General features: G+C 41.9%; 1 protein-coding gene across 1 annotated transcript in view; it reads left to right on the top strand.

Moving 5' to 3' along the window:
- Nucleotides 1–18,560, top strand: part of LOC121607835 (A disintegrin and metalloproteinase with thrombospondin motifs 7) — a 69,116-nt gene that overhangs the window by 26,446 nt on the left and 24,110 nt on the right. Inside the window, exons 9-16 of the mRNA XM_041938837.1 lie at nucleotides 6,154–6,298; nucleotides 10,790–10,882; nucleotides 12,594–12,739; nucleotides 13,646–13,815; nucleotides 13,930–14,063; nucleotides 15,423–15,543; nucleotides 15,639–15,883; nucleotides 16,479–16,620. Coding sequence (XP_041794771.1) covers nucleotides 6,154–6,298; nucleotides 10,790–10,882; nucleotides 12,594–12,739; nucleotides 13,646–13,815; nucleotides 13,930–14,063; nucleotides 15,423–15,543; nucleotides 15,639–15,883; nucleotides 16,479–16,620 — 1,196 coding nt within the window. The remainder of the gene's footprint in view (nucleotides 1–6,153; nucleotides 6,299–10,789; nucleotides 10,883–12,593; nucleotides 12,740–13,645; nucleotides 13,816–13,929; nucleotides 14,064–15,422; nucleotides 15,544–15,638; nucleotides 15,884–16,478; nucleotides 16,621–18,560) is intronic.

Below are 18,560 nucleotides of genomic sequence, written 5' to 3'. Positions count from 1 at the left end.
GCAAAGAACAACTGATTAAAGAAATTCCTAATTTTGGTAATAATTTTATTGAAGGTTTGTCCATTTAAAAGGAGCTTAAGGACTCTAAATGCCCGCTTTTTCTCAAGCTGACACTACAGCTAGATAAAAATACATGCTTGTACATTATACATGCTATATCTGTGTATAGTACAGTGTGTGTCAGTCAACCGTACAGTCAGCTGCTCCTGTCAAAGACTGGCGCTGGCTTCAACAGGACATGTGTTGAGTGTCTGAAATAGTTCACTATAGTTGCCCCAGTTTCTCCGCTCCAAGCATCTGGAATTCATTCAGTGGGTGTTCAGATTCTTGACAGCGCTGTAGCTTCTTGAGTCCTCTGTGGAACAAAAGGGCCGCGGGGTGATATTTACACTCGTGGGAGTTTGTTCCACAAAGGCTACTGCTTTGTGTGTTTGTGTCTGCGTGTCCGAGCCGTCGTAATTAAAACGAAGCCAGGCAGAGCAGCCCCAGTCCGTAAGAAAGCACCGCTTTTCCACGCATTTTTAGATGAAAGTTTAACAGTGGCCTGCCTGTGTTGTGTAAGACTGTGTGCTGGTGTTGAACTCCTGCAGGACAGTCAGTCAGCAGAAATGTCTAAACTACTGGATGCACTGCCGTGACATTTTGTACAGATGGTGGGGCCCAGAGGATGAACCATAATGACTTTCGTGATCCACTGATTTTCATCTAGAGCCACCAGCAGGTCAAAACTTTCACTTAATACAGTGCAGTATCTTAACATCTACTAGAATTGGAAGGGCAGGACATTTTAAACAGACATTAATGATCCCTGGATGATGAATTGTAAAGATTTTGGTCATTCTCTTGACTTCTACTCTAACCTGGATTTTCATATTTATGGTTTCAAGTGAAATGTGTCTACCACTATTGGATGAATTTCCATTAAATTGGGACAGTTACTGCTGTTCTCTGCGGATGATCCTCTGAGATTCATCCAGCGGCATGTCTGAATTGTACTTTTCTCCAGTACTTTATTTCCATACCTGCAAAACAGTCCCATCAGCCTCAGCTGCTGTTCGCTGCTAATTCGCAGATGTTGCATGCAAGCATTATGCATGCTAAGTATTAGCATGTTAGCATTTTCATTGTGAACATCCTCACAAAGCAGCTAGTGTGGCTGTAGACTCTCAGTCTTACTTCCTGAAGTAGGAGCAGTGTTGGGAAGCAAGTTTAAGTAAACTTCTCTGCAGCGTGATTGCGCCGTGGCTGTTTTCTGAAGCAGACAGCTTTTCAGCAGCTCAGGTCTTTTATTGATAAAGCAGCGCAGTAGCATCGACGCAAGCTGCATTTTCAAACGCAGCGGAGCCTCCTGCTGGTGTCTGAAATTAAACTGCTCTGCTCGTCAGGATGTGACGCGTGCACATGATCCAGAACAAATCATCCTGCATTACGATAAAGATGGATTCGGAAAGGTCTAAATGGAAACAGAAATTGACCGTTGAAAGGAAAAGAGATCAAGAAAACATGACGCCTTCCTCCCACCACCTCCCCGCTGGCGTGTCCCTGTTCACGTCTTATCTCTCACTGCCCTGTCTTTTGACCTCCACATCCAGCCGGCCAATCCAAAACCACTAAATCTGCATTGATCATTTTCTTCACACGAGACTTGACTATTGATATTTATCTTCTCATCTCCTTCTTCTAAATGCCAGCTGGTTTATCTCGTTCACTGGCTGCGGGACAAGGCTTCTATTGTAAACGGCTTCAGTTGTCCTCTTCGGCCTGTGCAGCTTCAGAGGTTTGCTCCGTAGGTGTTATTTTACGTGGAATGTGGAAGGTCACCCTGAGCTGAGTGGTTTAGATATTATCACAAAGACGGGCTGCTCAAAAACAGAGCCACCCTTTAATGTGATTTAAATTCCTGAAAGGCTATAGCAACAAAGTGGAGGATCCTCGGTAGTTGAAACAAACAGTTAAACCCCGGAGATATCTCACACACTGCATCGCATATATGATCCCAGCTCATGTATTGATTGGAAATTAATTTTGGGGTGAATGGATTCGGAAAGCAGTTCATTAATTGGCATAAACATTTCCAGGAAAGCCGGCTTCCACAAAGACTGCAGTCGAACCTAATTTACCCTCTGAGCTGCCTTTCAGTCCGGAAGCACTCATGGAGAACATTTTAATTACTGCTGTTCAATAGTCAGTGTGAGGTCATCTCAAATTAATGATTTTGTTGTGCTAAATAATCGGCCTTCGCATCTTTAAATGTGATGTGTTCATCTTTTTAATCTTTATGTTAATCATGGGGATAAAACAATGATGTGTGTCACTCAAAAAAAGTGAAAATGTAGTATTTTATGTAGCGGCTTGGACTCAGTTCAGCATTTGAAAACATATTAATCATACAGCGTTCGCTGGAGTCATATTTTTCGATTAACAATGGATGAAATGACTATGTAACGTGATGTAATGTGAAACAGTTCACTTGCAGTGACAAACCAACAGAAAATCATCATGCAGCACAGACGATGAGGGAAAACATCCTGTGCAGTTATTTACATCTCATCAGCAGCAGTTTGGACTGAACAAAGCAAATAAGATGCAGCTTGGACGTCGTCCCTCGCGAGTGTGCTCACACTTGGCTTTGACAGTGCAGCCTGATAGCAGTTTGGCCATTTAAGGTCACGAATGCAGTCTTATCACAAAGTTCCCATTTATTTAATGACCACACAGCTCATCATTATTAGCCCTCGTTATGGAGATTTGGGTGCAGGCTAATATTCCTGTGACAGCCCCAAAGAGTCAGATGATTCATGTTCACATCAAAGATGACAATGAACCCAGCTGGAAAAATATTCTAAATTATACTTTTTGAAGGATGTACTAAGTACACTTTGTGCTGTTTTTGTCACCTTCAGGTATGCTTGAATACCACTTGAGTGTTACCTGAGTATCGTGAATAGTACGATTAATTGGCACAGCTTTTTTTCTTGAAGTGTACTGAAGTACACCAGTGAAAATCAGGATTCATGAGCATTAGTGCAGTTGTATTATAGCATCACTGTGTTGGAAGTATACCTAAATAAACTTAAAATGAAGTACACTTTAATTAAAAGTGCTAATACTGTATAACGTTTATAAAGGTCTTAAACATGCGTATTCTATTCATAGGTGCACTTTACCATTAAAAGTTTATTTGTAATTCATATCACTTTTACACTAAAGTACTTTCAAATACCACCTTAAGTGATGCAGAATTAGTGTATTCGTGTTTAATACATGTAAGCAGAACTTGTACACTTTAAAAAGTTAAGCACAAAAATTATACGACTTTTCTGTACATCAGTTATATTTCTAATAAACTAAAGTGTACGACTTTTTTACGACCTGGGCAGTTATTCCACATTGTGAGGGATTTAATGCCTTTAGGTTCATGTTTTAAAGTGTAATTTGGTATTTATTGATTTATTGATTAACAGCTTGTAGATATGTATGTTTGAGGTTTGCGTGCTGTGAAGACCTGATTATCTTCCACCTTGTCATCTCTACTGTGACGAGGCTAGGGAGCAGGGCCCGAAATGCAGACAAACAGACGTGGGAAAGGTGGCTAGGTGAAAGTTTATTTAGGCAGCGGTAAGGGGGGAAGCGTAGGTTGAGGTGGTGTCTCCAGACACAGGGAAGGCAGGGGAGGCAAGCAAGCAGGCGGCGAGGAAGGTAGGCCGTGTGGCACAGCGGTGGCTCGAGCTGACTGGTACAGGTGCTGGGTGGCTTGAGGGTAACAAGTTGGATCCTGAATATAGAAAACACAGGTAAGTACAAGAAATCACTAGCAAGGCACTAGCATACAATCTACCACAAGCCGTGACAATCTGGCAGCGAGAACACCGGCGGGCCCGCCTTAAATTAGCTCCTGATGAAGATCAGACACAGGTGTGTGCAGCCAGCTCCTCCTCCACCCCGCAAGCCACACCGAGACTGTCAGAGAGTCTGTGGCACCTAACTTTGCGCTGCTTTCACAATTATTACAGCATTTAGTTAAATTGGCTGTGGTAATGAAAAGCTATAATGAGACAATTAACTTATAATTTAGCCGTGGCCTTTTCCATCCTCTGTAAGTTGCTCTCCAAAGCGAATGTCATGACCAGTTTCAGACTTCATCCGTCCTCGTTTCTCTCAGTGCAACTGTGCTCATCATGTCATCTAATACTAATATAAGTAATGACTGAGATGTAGAAAGTTAGTCAGTATGCAACTATAGGTGTGGACTAAATGTTCCTGTTTGTGCTGGTAATAGCTTAGAATCTAAAAATATATCCAAGGTGTGTTCATAAGTCACAGAGAACATTACAGCTACATATGTAGGGGATGGTTAAGCGATCAGTGACGGGTCAGAAATTAAACTTGCCATGTCAATTTACGTTTTAATTTTGTGAGCGCGTCCTTCCGCCTGACGTGTCCGTGCTGCTTTCTCTTGGGGAAGAAAATGAAATAGCTTTTAATCAAATTCCTTTTGAATGAGAGACTTCATTGAGCCTGCAGGTTTTAATTAGACGCATACTCTTAATGTTTTTTTGACTGAACTTGCTGAAGTTGTCAACGAACACTGGAGGAATGTCACTGCCATTTACATTACGGAGTGGAAAATTAATTACAGTGCATCCTAACAAAGCAGAATCAAAGCAGCGGGCTATAATGTTGAAGCAACCCTTTCACTTAGAAATTCATTTTACATACGGCTCATTTGCATTCACGATTACGCTGCGGTGGCTGCCTGGATGATGTTCGCAGTCAGTTTGTTTTTCTGCACCGTGCTGTGTCACAGGGAGGCGGTCGAGGTGGATGGCGGGTGCAGGACTGTGACACCGGAATCCAGAGTGTGGTCACGTTTAGGCAACATAAGCACTTTGGTTAAAGTTCGGTTAAGATCGTGATTGCTGCTGATTTTTTCTGTATTAAAACAGACCCTGATTTTTCCCGAACGTCAACCAAGTGCTGCCAGTGTCTAAGCATAAATATAGAACAGTTACATAACGCTGCCGTCGCTATAATTGGATAGCGCGTTGCAAGATTGCAGAGTACATTAGATAGAAAATATAATTCAGTCGGCATCACTTTTCCTTCAGAACGAATTTGCTGTTGCTGATTACTTGCATGTAAACATAAGTAAGAGGAGACGGAGCTCTCAGGAAGATATAAATCTCATCAGTAAAAAAAAAAGGTTTTTAGCCACGATAGCGGCTGAATATTTCTCCATAACTATTGAATGGGTTGGCGTTAAAGTTTTGAGCATATTCAGGATCCCCAGAGGATGAATCGTTGCAACTTTAGGGCCGCTTGAGCTTCACGTTGGCTGTTTTGTGGAATATCTCGACAAATATTTGACACGTTTTCCTTGAAATTTGGTTCAGACCTGATCAGACCCTTCAGGATGAATTGTAATAACTTGCCCAAATGTTCGCTGCCGGTTTCGTTGACTTTGCGACCACAACCTGTCTGTGTTCAGCTCATTTATATGTGACTATGCAGAGAAAATAAACCATAATGCAGTGAGCTTGATTACATAATATACACAATATACTCCACCTGAGAAAAAACTTACTATTCTCAAAGTAGTACTCATAAAATTGTGACATTATAATTTTTGCCCTGTATGTCACATATATAAATCTAATCAGTAAAACTGCAGCGTCCGTCAGTGACAAGGCCTCAAGACGTTACCCACACGGGCTCCCTTGAAGCTCATCACTTTTGCTGTATTGTTGTCTTTTCTCTTTTGATTTTTGCACATTTTGTGCTCATGATTAATTCTAGGGATGTCTGACAGAAGGATTACTGCACTAATCTGGATTCTTGACATTACTCTTGTTTATTTTGGCGTTAAGAGGTCATTGCTTGCGTGCTGGTCCGCTGCAGTTCCCAGAGATCATTTTGTAGTCAAGCAGTGAAGCAACATGGTCAGCGGTTCTCAGATTGTCTGTTGATTCCTGTTTATTTATTTTAAGTAAATTTTGCTGCCACCTACGAGTGCATTACATATGATATTTTCTGGGAAAGTCCTGCCCATCTGTAACTGTTTATGACTAACTGCAGAAACAGAGAAAAACATATTTATACTGATAAAAATCTACTCTTTTTTAACCATCCACCCCCTCCTCCATCCCCTCACAGTCGCGGTTGGGGCTGGTGCCTTGATGATGCCCCGGTGAAGGAGAAGCTGTCTCTGCAGTCGGTGCTCCCTGGGGTTTTGTACAGCGCTGCCCATCAGTGTCGGCTTCAGTACGGATCTGGGTCCCTGCTCTGTGACGACATGGATGTAAGACGCTCTGTAACAGCATACACATACCAATAAATCCGTACACAGCTGTGTGCGGTTGTAAAGAACGTGAGTCTCTTCTTTCCTCAACTGTCCTCAGCTCTCTTCTCCACGGTTCATTGGATTTGACCTGAATACTCCTTCTACTCCTGCCTCCTGTCACAACATGTTTCTTTGTTTCCCCACAACCTCCTCCACTGTTCCCTGATCCCATTGTGTCTTCTGTGCAGCGTGCAGGAGCAAACTTTTCCATTCAATTATCGCACCACATTGTCAGAAATAGAAAAGCTTCCTTTTAAGACTCTGCATTATTGATGCACGACACTTGCAATATTCACCGCATGCAGCCCGAGTAACCTTCACCACAGAAGTAGGGCAGCAGGGATGCAACCTTAGAGACAAAACTCAAGGCAGAAAAGCTCCCAAAGCACTCTCCTCCCTGCACCTCCTGCTGCTGCTTTTCAAGCTTATTGCTACGATCAAGCAGTAACAACTGAAAGTGACATTTTTATCAGCTCTAATCTTTGCTCTTCTGGACTGTGCTGGCAGTAAGACAAGCGATTTTACAGTAGAGATAAAAGGGTGCCCTCCTTCTTCTCCAGGGGAAATGACATCCTCACAAAAACCAGCATGTTGGTCACAATTCAGTCATTTCACATAATAAGAAAATTAAACCATTTTGATGAGCTGCAACAAGTGTTTGAAGATCCTGATCTGCAGCCTAGCCCCTACTGTTAACTGCAGCAAAGGTTAAATGTGTCTTTATAGATGGTTTCTTCAATCTGTGGTGTCCACAACATGCACCATATGGATTATTTAATTACGAGTACTTTGAGTTTAATTTTTTCTGATACACTAAATGATTAAGTGTTGACAGGAACTATTTTCTGCATAATGGTTTCTTTTTGTACTTAAAATTTAGCTGATAAGCATACTTTTACTCTAGTAATGCATACATACATACATATACATCTTCCACTCACTTTATTGTGCGGCGATTGTCCAAAAGGCTTTAAATCCAGACTGGGACCAGTCAATGTCATGGAGTTGACATTAGTGCACTCTGTGCTAATCTGCCATTAGCAATTCATAAGAATGTAAATTCATATCCCACTTTAACAGTCTGACCTTTCAAATGTTAAATCTTTGAGAGAAAGTCTGAGTAATGAGCTCATTGTAACTTATCCTATTTCTATTAACTCAGACAGACTGGATGTGGAGTAGAACCGTAACACTGTGTCTTAGACCACATCCAGACTGACAGCAGCATTGTGTTAAAAGACATGTTGCTTTGGATGCATGTATACAGTCACCTGTAAAATAAATGATTAAAATGCCATTGAAGAAGCCCAGTTTGAGCCGTATATCAATTAATTTAATGATTATTACAGGATAATGGTAAGTGCTAACATGGAGCCTTTGCTTGATAAATAATCAAAATAACAAGACATACGGCTTATTATAACACATTTTGTTCAGCAGAGGGATAATGCAGTTGATAGACAGTATCGTATTTGCTTTAGTCTGTTTTTCTGTCTTGTTTTTCCAACTCAGTTATAAAAAGCACCTCTCAGCCGCTACCTGTTGGATCTGTAACATTACTGAATAAAGATTACAGATTGCTTCATGACTTCAGAAAGTGAAATATGATGTTTTAGCAACACGGTCAGTAAATGAAGCAGAACTCTGCTTTTTCCAGTGATCCTGGTTGTGCTTGAAAAGGACGAGTCCTTACGACAATATGTTATAATGGCGGTGATAACAGGGCGCATTTTCTCCTGCAGAAGGACATTCATGTTGTTGTACTCGGCTGCATGAAGAGTGACATAAATTGTCTCGAAGAAGAAACCAAGAGAGATTTTGCCAAGATTTTGGCTGGGAGCAGATATACAGTCCATCAGACCACAGCGGCGAGAGTGGCAAAAGATTCGACAGGCGGAGACCACACACACGTTCATTTTCCAAGCATAGCGTCCCAGCATGCACAGGTTTTACGAGCAGCCCCCGGGATAGAAAAAAACAGTGGGATACTCACAGCACCTTCAGTCTGCGGCTTTAAAAATCCACAAAAACCAGTCAAGTCTCGTGGTGTCTTACGTTGAAAATGCTGGCTGGCTGTTAGTTTAAAGGTACCTTGTAGAGTTTTCATGTAAACGAACATGCAGTAGCTACGTTAGCGTGCTCACCAAACTGTGTGGTGCATCATGGTGGTTCGTCCTTGAGGCCTAATTGACATACTGAAAGCATTTTCTTCCTCATAAACGGCTGTTTGCTGCTTGATATCAGTGTTTCTCCTTAAAAGCGTGGTGGAAAAGTGGAAAGCCGCTCGAAGGCAAAAGAAATCAACTCTAAAAGCACGTTTCCTGCAGGAACTCTGCCTCGTTCTTTACTATTTCCAACTCTGAGTCCGCAGAAGAAGAAGAAGAAGCTTTGGCTACTATGATCTTTTGTGTAACCCCAGAAATAATACTTGAGCTGAAATGACTATAAACATGTGTCCCTTTAGTCAGGCAGCACACGCTTGTATACTGTTCAATGTCAATAACTCCAGTTGTGAACGACCTTCCATCCAAGTGCTGCTGTGACGCCAGCTCTCACAAAGGGCTTTAAGTGTGAAGTTACATAGACGAGAGCTTTGTACAGGCACAGCCGTCAGAATGAACTGCAGAGAGAGACTCAATGGCACATCCCATAGTTTTGTGTCCTTGGTTAGAGGGATTACGTAAACCGCTCAATGCTCTGTCGGTTTGGGGACTTGGGAAAGTTTCCCTATTGATTTGTGTGTTTTTGCGTGACACACAGCGTGAGGAGGATGTCGGGGAAAGTCCAGATGAGTCTCATGAGAGGGGTGGCTCAGACTGATGTTCAGAAGCAGCAGTCTCCTCTGTGCCGTGTGAACGGCCACCGAAGCCTTTCCGCTTCTTTCGCAAGTTTATCTCGACATTGAGAGTCAACACTGGACGTGTGTTTCCACGTGTTATCATATTATATGGAAAATAAGTTAAACATTGCTCACAGTTCGTTGCTGTCTGAAAGTTCAAACGCTGAAATTGTTTGCAATTCAAAAAATCATTCTAATCTACAGAATGGTGATTTTCGCAGAAATGCAGAATTTACCTCCATCACAAATGTCACAAACAAGATTGGGCCGAGACTGTCGGACCACTCAGCCAGGAAACTCCTTTACAAGCTCAACATTTGACCTTTATGTGTTATCAGTCGTTACCCCTGTGGGAAATAAACATCTCCTTATTGGTCTTTTGATTTGTTATTGCTGCAAATACAGCCAGACTGATGTCTGTAAAAGTTCCTTTTACTTCCTCAGTGAGATATAAAATGTTAATTAGTGAGCCGTAGAGGTTCTGGTAAGCTTTTTGTTTTCACTCTCTCGCAGAGCCAGGCCAGCTGTTTCCTCATGTTTCCACACCAAGATAATTGGCTTCTGGCTGGAGCTTCATATTTATTGTATAAATCGTATTAATCTTCACATTTAACTCTCAGCCAGAAAATGTTGAACTTCTGATTTTAAGTGCAGATCTTACAAGGAAATATCCGACAGCCAACACTGTTGTTCTATAGTGCACAGAAATAATGACTGCTGGATAGCAGTCCTCGCTCCATCCTCGCTTGTGAACGACTGAGCCTTTCCAGGACGCTCCTTTCATACCCAATCATGATGCTATCACCTGTTACCAACCAACCTGTTTACCTGTGGAATGATCCAAACAGGTGTTTTTGGAGCGTTCCACATCTTTCCCAGTCTTTTGCTGCTCCTGTCACAACATGTTTGAAACGTGTTGCTGCATCAAATTCAGAATAAGCAGATATTTACAACAATCAATGATGAGCTCAAACATTAAATATATCATCTTTGTGCTGTTTTCAGTTGATTGTAGCAAATTATCCCGTTGTGTGTTATTAATGTTTCACAAAGCGATTTATTTGGAATCTGGGTTGTGTAACATTCATGCAGTGATGGTTTTCTGGGAGGTGGGAATGTGAACAATGAATGTGAACAATCCTTGCTGCTGCCTGTAATTCTTATCTGATCTGCAGTATCTGATGAGGTGACGCGTCTTATCACGCAAACACTCGGCTTTGTGAGTGCTTCACCCATTAATATTAATGACATCCTTTTCTACTTGAACTCCAGCGTAACTGTTGAATTCAGGAAATAAACCCGTGGAGAAAAAGCCTGTTTTGACAGATTAGACAAATACAGCCTGTACGGAGTGGATCCATAAACTGTGTTTGCTGTAAGATAAGTGATAGAAGAGCACTAAACAGTGGTATTTTTATTTTTAAAGCAAAATGCAAAAACAAGCTCTGTATACCTGCTGTCAGTTTAATCTCAGGTGAAATGCAGAGCTTCAGCCTCTCTGCTGTCTATTCGAGTGGGAACACTTCTGCTTGTACACTTAGAAAACCTTGAGCCGTGAAAACAAATGCATGTTGTGGAAATAAGACATAAATCTTGCTCTGCTTTCCCAGAATGTATGCAGCACTCTGTGGTGCACCGTGGGAACAACCTGCCACTCAAAGCTGGACGGGGCCGTGGACGGGACCAGCTGTGGAGAGGACAAGGTGAGTTATATTACATGAGCATGACAGGTATGATTTAGTCCTTGAGTGTTTGATTGCAAAAGGGAAAGAGAGTCCTGGGAGTTTTTTCATTTAGCAGTATTGATCTTTGCAAGTCACCATATGGACAGACATACACGGACAGTATTTTTGGTTAAGAAGGTTCTAAACTGAGTTAAATGACCCAGAAGCATCTCAGCAGCAGCCATGAAAAGAGCTGGACGCATTCCCTAAATGCTAAGGAAAGGTGCTTCAGTGCTTCCTTTCTTATCTTTATCTAAGTGTAGCAGACACTGGAGCATCCTGTAAGATAAGATAAGATAAAATAAGATAAACTTTATTTATCCCCAGCCGGGGAAATTTGGGCATTACAGCAGCATGTGAAAGCAGTGGGAAGAAAGAAAGCAGCAGAGGTAGAGAACATACAAAAAAAACAAAACAAAACTATATATGTGTACATATTATACAAGCAAAATGAAATTTGACTATATAAAAGAAAAATAAAAAATAAAAAATAATTAAAAAAATATGTATATACGTAAAATGTGTGTATTGCACCAGTAGCTGTGGAAAAAAACACTGTAAGGTGCCTTAAATGAATAGCAATAAATAGTGTTACTACTATTGCACAGAAGAATAAAATATACAAAACAGTAAATGATATGTAGCATTGCACAAAATGTAACAGGAAATATGTAATATTGCACAAAATGTATGGATATGAGCGTAGTTTGTCAAACAGCATCAACACAGTGTTATGTTATGTGATGCTGAAGTTGAATAATCTGATGGAATGAAGGACCTGCAGTAGCGTTCCTTCTTAAGTCCTTGAGAATCCTCACTCACATCCTTCCTTGACCTCATGACATTTTCCATTCAGGTCCAGGAAAAGCGTTTACAGCAAGACATAAGACGTAATTGTTTTGAGTAATCGGCCGCACCCCGACACACTTTTATTACCCGCAGATGTGTTACTTTCAGGCTGATGTGTGACCATGCTGCTCAGTTCAAAAGAGTGAAGGAAGGAAATGGTTCAATCAACACCCTGTAATAGCGTAATCGGTAAAAGTGGTAATGATGGGAGCATTAGGATGGTGTACGGAAACCTACACCATCACACACGGGTGCAGGATTCATGCCACATTGCACCAGTTGCTTCTGTGCTACTGTAACACCTTAAACCACCAGCGTTTAAGCTAAAAGATATAATCTGCAGGAGCCCTCTGTTACTGTTCAGAAGCAAACAGCGCTGTCCACCGTTTTCATAGCTTCCTCTTTAATGCGTGCCACTTATGCTCTGACACCTGCTCGCCACCTGTTTATAAAGTCCAGACCTCACCTGTGTGCTGTTACTGGCTGGGGTCTGCATACAACTTCCCAAAGGTTGCAGCCCGGAAATGTCCCGACCACAGCAAAATAGGAAGAAAACATGCAGAGAGTCTGAATACAGCGGCACACACTTCCAGTAGCAAGTGATGATTGAAAGGGAGACGTTTGTATGAGTCTATACATGTTTTTTAGCACAAAGAACAAACACACATGCAGCGATAGTGAAGTGAATCAGAATCCACAGACTGCAAACTGTTCTGTTGGTATTTCACATAATATGCTACATGCAAACCTTTAAGTGGTTTTGAGCCACAAGAAAGAACAAGAAGACAAATCTTACAGTGCTCATTTATTCAATGATGTGAGCTTTGCTGTTTTTCCTCAGTGGTGCTTCAGAGGGGAGTGTGTGGCAGTTGGATATCAGCCCCAGAGCGTGAACGGCGGCTGGGCGTCGTGGAGCCAGTGGTCGGCCTGCTCGAGGACGTGTGGCGCCGGAGTCCAGAGTGCCCATAGAGAGTGTGACAACCCAGTGTGAGCTTTGCCTCTCAGCCGTACTTCAAAATGCTGACAAGTTGTCTTATTTCCAGCCAATTTTAATCCTTAATCTGGGAAGAATACGTCTTAATTATGAGCTGATAAAATGAGCCAAGTACACACAGAAGATCACTGACCCTGAATATGAAATTTACCATATCTGACCTTGTTAACAGTTATTAATTAAAATGTACGTAGACATATTTGAGTGAAAAAGACTTTGAGCTCAGCCTTGGCAACAAAATCTTTTCAAATGTTTCAGCTGGAGTATAATATGGAAAGCAATTGCATTTAGAGATTTTTACCACAGAAAGATTCAGTAGTGTTACAGTAGTTTGGGAATGATTAGCATATTAGATTAGATTAGATTATTAGATTAGATTATATTAGATTAGATTAGAAGATTTTATTGTCCCGGACAGATGGGAGGAATTCCGGTCAAATATTATCCATGTTTATGGACCTTATTTTCCCATGTTTTTGTGTCCAAGGGACTAATGGAGACAAAACTTTAGAAACTGGTCCAGCATTGAGCTGCCTTATCCCTCCGGGCCTTTGCGCACTAACAATGTATGTAAACTAAAAGTGTTTTGCTACCAACCGGCTCAGATTGTTGTTCTCAGAGTCTCACAACATTATGGAAATGATAACCACAGAGAAATTTTTGTTAAAGAGTAAAATCCTTCTTGTTTAACCAGAAACAGCTGTTACATCGCTGCCACCAAAGCACCAGACTCCATTTACAAAAACAGTCATTTTATCATCGAAAAACACTTCAAACTCAGTGAGAAACAAAAAAAAAACTCACCAAAAGCATCTCGGTTCGTCTTTCCGCTGTCCCAGCAATCATCATGAACAGACAAGTCAGTAAGTGGCCTTGACGTGACTTCTTCTATCCCACAGTCCTCAGTACAGAGGGAAGTATTGTCTGGGAGAGCGACGGAGGTACAAGACCTGTAACATCGCACCGTGTCCTCGTGACCTGCCCACCTTCAGAGACATGCAGTGCAGTCACTTCAACACCATGCCCTACAAAGGCACGTTCTACAGGTGGGAAGCTGTCATCAACAGAGGTGAGCAGGGTGCACTGATTCAGGCTGCATTCGTGCAGCTTAAAAAAGATCCTCCTTTGGTTTCACTGTTCATAACACAATGCGAATCTGCTCTCTGGGGGCTTCCTCTTTCAGTCAGCCCTTGCGAGCTGCACTGCCGTCCACTGAATGAACACTTTTCTGAAAAGATGCGGGATGCTGTCACCGACGGGACGGCGTGCTACCAAGGCAACAAAAGCAGAGATATGTGCATCAATGGCATCTGCAAGGTATCAGAACTTTTCTTACTTTTCCTCCCGTTTATAAATAATCGATATGTTTTGTCGTCTCCTCTTCAGTTCTTGCTTCCTCTTTCAAAACTGGATCGATTATTCCATCCGCGTGTTTCTGTTTCATTGCATTGCTGCTTTGTTAGTCATGCCGTGCGTTTCGCGCTACCTCACTTTGTTTTCTCTGCAGGTGAGTCTTGTACTGTTGACATTCTGCATGAAAATGAGCTTGTTGATAGAGCACCACGGTGGCTGTTATCTCTCTGCTCTTGCCTATCACCGGGGCCAAAATGCCAGTCACTGATACAGACGCTGTTCGGGTGCTGAGTGGACAGCAATCTCAGACTCTGCGCTCTGGTTTCATGACATTTTGTGACATTTTTGTCATTTTGCCCCTTCGAAGCCTCAGCTGGTGTTTTGAAGGGTCGCTTTAACATTAAAGGCCAAATCAGAACTGTTTGTTTTTCTTTCTTGTTTGACTCACATGTAATCGACTATAAACTTTTTCTGTTTCTCAGTTGATCTTAAAATGTAGGCAAGTCTTATTCCTAGCAATTATTTTGACAGATATTGGTGTGGAAAGTAACTTATTACATTTACTCAATTATTTAACTGTGCATTTTGAGTTACTTGTATTTTACTTAAGTATTCCTATTTTCGGCTACTTTCTACTTCTACTCCAGTCAGTTACTTTGTAGATTCATATTAATAATACAGAATATAATTACAAATAAACATGATATATTATTAAAGGTTAAGATAAGATAAAACTTTATTGATCCTCAGGGGCAAATTCACAAGCTACCCTGCAGTTTAACTGAAATTAGCCTCATCTATACACATAAATGCATCAATAATCCTAATCCAATAATATGAAATCAATTATTCTGCACAGTGAGTACTTTAACTTTTGGTTCATTAAGAATATTTTGATGCTCATTAACTGAAGTAAAACTTTGAATGCAGGACTTCTACTTCTAACACTGTTGTTACTTGACTTGAGTAAAAGATGTGAGTACTTCTTCCACCGCTGCCTTTTGTTGATTTGGATTACTTTAACTGCACCAGCTGGGAGCCGTGGTGCGGTTTTTTGGTGGAACAACAGCGATGAAGCAGCAGAGGAGAATATGAAGGTTTGCGGGGGTTTTCACTTGCATCACCTGCATTATCTGAATAAGTGAAAGACACCTGAGGCATGTTGTGGTGGAGTCGGGCTCTGTGCTGTGCACGTACTGTATGCATGAACAGATCCCGTTCAAAGGCTGATCGAGTCTTTATGTGGATGATCGGTTTGGCTTGAGGAAGGAAATGATAACCGCTGTGTCTTGTGGAATTTATTGTGTTGCGTGTGTGTTTCAGGCCGTAGGCTGTGATTATGTGATCGAGTCCGGCGCCGTGGAGGACCGCTGTGGGGTTTGTCAGGGGAACGGCTCCACCTGCACAACTGTGAGGAAAACGTTCGAGGAGAGTGAAGGACTTGGTATGTTTCTCATAAACATTGATGTGAATGTAAAATGTTTATCTGTATATCAGGATGCCTTGAGCTTCATTTCTAGAAAACCTAATGTCCCCCAGGCTACGTAGACATCGGACTGATCCCAGAGGGAGCCTGGGACATCCGTATTGAGGAGATGGCCGAAGCCGGGAATTTCTTGGCGCTGCGAAGTGACAACCCCAGCGAGTATTTCCTGAACGGCGGCTGGACGATCCAGTGGAACGGAGAGTACAAGGCAGCCGGGACGGTGTTCACCTATGAGAGGACAGGACACCTGGAGAACCTGACGTCTCCTGGGCCCACCACAGAACCACTGTGGATTCAGGTAGGATGAACAACTGAACGCATGAGCGTATATTGCCCCTTTTGTGATGGTAATCAATTCAGAAGCTGCCTGTAGACGCAAGTCAAGGTTAATTTCTCTCAACATATGACAGCGCATGCGGTGGCCACGCAGAGCGGAGAACGAAACCTTGGGCATTTTGATTGTAAAATGTGCTGCTCAATGGAGGAAATTACATGTATTCAAAATACAAATTGTGAGTGTTTCTTTTTTTGCATGCCTTGATTAATTAAGCACACAACAAGATCAGATGAACTTTTTCAGGAATGCAGGAACTTCATCAGGATGTTTATTTGCATTAGAGGGAGAAACAAAACTTTATTTCTTCGGAAAGCACATCATCACCACTTTGGAGACTCTGTGTTTCGACCTCTGCATGTTCCACCTTCACAACAACCTTTCAAGAATCACATCACCTTGTGTGTGTGTATAGGAACGTGCTGTTTCACATGAAGCCGTCCCTTCTTAACCCTTTCTTCATGGTTGTGGGAGGTGTGCAGTCGTACTCTGCCAGGAAGAGCAGGTAGTTTTCTGCATGTATTCCAGACTTTGTTAGACATTGTCTTGTGTGTTCCAGCTTCTCTTTCAGGAGACCAATCCAGGAGTGCGGTACGAGTACACAATCAGTCGAAACGTCTCAGAGGACAACGACGCCCCCGCGTCAGTTTTCTTTTGGAAATATGGCTCATGGACTGAGTGCAGCGTCACCTGTGGCACAGGTAAGAGAAACGACTTCAGGCTTTGCTATAGATGGGTCGCTACTAATGTGGACGACGAGAAGACGAAACGTGTGTTTGCTGTTTTGGTGGAAAGTGTTTGACATCGTGCTGACACTAAACATGTGAGGACGAGCTGTGGTCTCGGTGCCACATCCTGCCAGGAAGTGAAGTGTGGAAAAGAGATTTCATAATAATATAATAAGCTGTTAAATAAGCTGTTAAACTTTCTCCGACTAGAAAGGTCAAACCTCGACTGTTCTAAATCTAAATCAGTAGGATGACGCTTGAAAGGCAGAATTATTAAGCAGCATTTTTCTTTTTTTTTAATACATTTCTACAGTACAGACAAAAAGCAACTTTTATATTGAAGACGTTTTAAGAGAAGACGTGAATTACAGCTGACCTGAACAACAGCAGGTGGCTTTTTCACCTGTTTTTGTGTGATCAGCTTTATATGCAACTGCAGCATCGCACAAACCCACACATTCACGATTCATTCATATGTAGGTTTGAATAACGCGGAAAGAAAAAAGGAACACCTTCAGACATCCACTCACATTCAAGCCCTCTTGTCTGTTCTAAAAAATTCTCCTTCACGTTCGCCAGAATAAAACTTTTCAACATGAAGGAAAACGAATAGTTCTTCAGAGTGGTTTTTCAAATAAATGAGCAATAAAATGAGTGATCAGTATGAACATGATTTAAACAGCTGCACGTTTTATCAGGTGTCTACACAAAAGCCTGCCCTGTGCAGCACATGCAGCACAATGTTCAGCCCTCAGATGTTTGTGACCACAGGTTGTTATATACACAAAGAAGCAGAGGTTTTATAATGGAGCTGCTCATGCAAAGTACAGAACAAACAGTCCTGAGCAGAAAGAAGGATGCATCAGTAATTAAGAATTAGCTTCACAAGTCAACACTGGACAGACATTGTTTACACTATCCACAAATCGGCACTGAGCTATTTATCAAGTTGACAGTCCTCCAGGAGTCCCTCAGTGTGTGCTTTGTTCTCTCTCATTTGGATTATGGTCACTTTTGACCTGGGTGACGGACCTTGAAGATTAGTCAGCGGCTGCACAGCGCGCATGAAAGGAAAACACTGAAACTGTTGCTCTGTCCTTCGGGACCAGTGCAGGATTTGAAAGCACGTCCCACGTGGCCGAACATTTATTCCGTCTTCATTTAATCAGGTAAATCCCATTGAGATCAATATCTCATTTTCAAGAGAGAACAACAAGCTTGAAACAAACAATATAAGATGTAGAATATTAATTTGTGAATGATTAAAATCAAGACATATTTGGCCCCATTCCAAGTAAAAACTGCTCCACTCTGTCCTTCAAAATAGAAAATATCAAGACTGATGCCTCAGATTACTCCAAAAACATACTGAGAACATACTACAGTACATATAAACCACTTGTATAAAAACCATGATGTGGTTCTCAGGTAAGTTTAATTTTTTGTTGATCATGTTTTGTTGATCAGGCATGTGATGGTCACCGTGCAGGTCCTCCAGTTTACCGCTGAATAGGCAATGTTTCCACACCCTGAAATAGTTTGGAGTCTTGATTTCATCGGCCTCTTGGTATTTGGTTTCATTTGATTGTTCCTTTTCTTTCTTATTGTTGCCTAATTGTTTTCTGATACAGTCGCTGTGTGCTGTGTGCAGCTCTGTTTGCAGGGTTTATGGTCCTCGTCGTCCTCGCCTCTTCATCCTCCATCTTCAGCACGCTCTTCCTCCATTTCTTTGCTTCCACATTAGCACTGCAAACGGTTTTGTTCTGTCCTCCTCTGTGTTCACTCAGAAGTCAAAATGCAATTCTGTCTGACCACCAAGGCTCAAGCGTCTTGTGTATGTTGGTGGGAACTGCTGGGCTGTCTTGCCTTTGTGGACTTCAAAAACTTTAAAATGTGTTCTGAGCCTTGGAGCC

Source organism: Chelmon rostratus, chromosome 1 (assembly GCF_017976325.1).
Source record: "Chelmon rostratus isolate fCheRos1 chromosome 1, fCheRos1.pri, whole genome shotgun sequence".
Lineage (NCBI taxonomy): Eukaryota > Metazoa > Chordata > Actinopteri > Chaetodontiformes > Chaetodontidae > Chelmon > Chelmon rostratus.
Note: the sequence above shows the minus strand (reverse complement) of the source record. Positions and strands in the feature narration are given on the sequence as shown.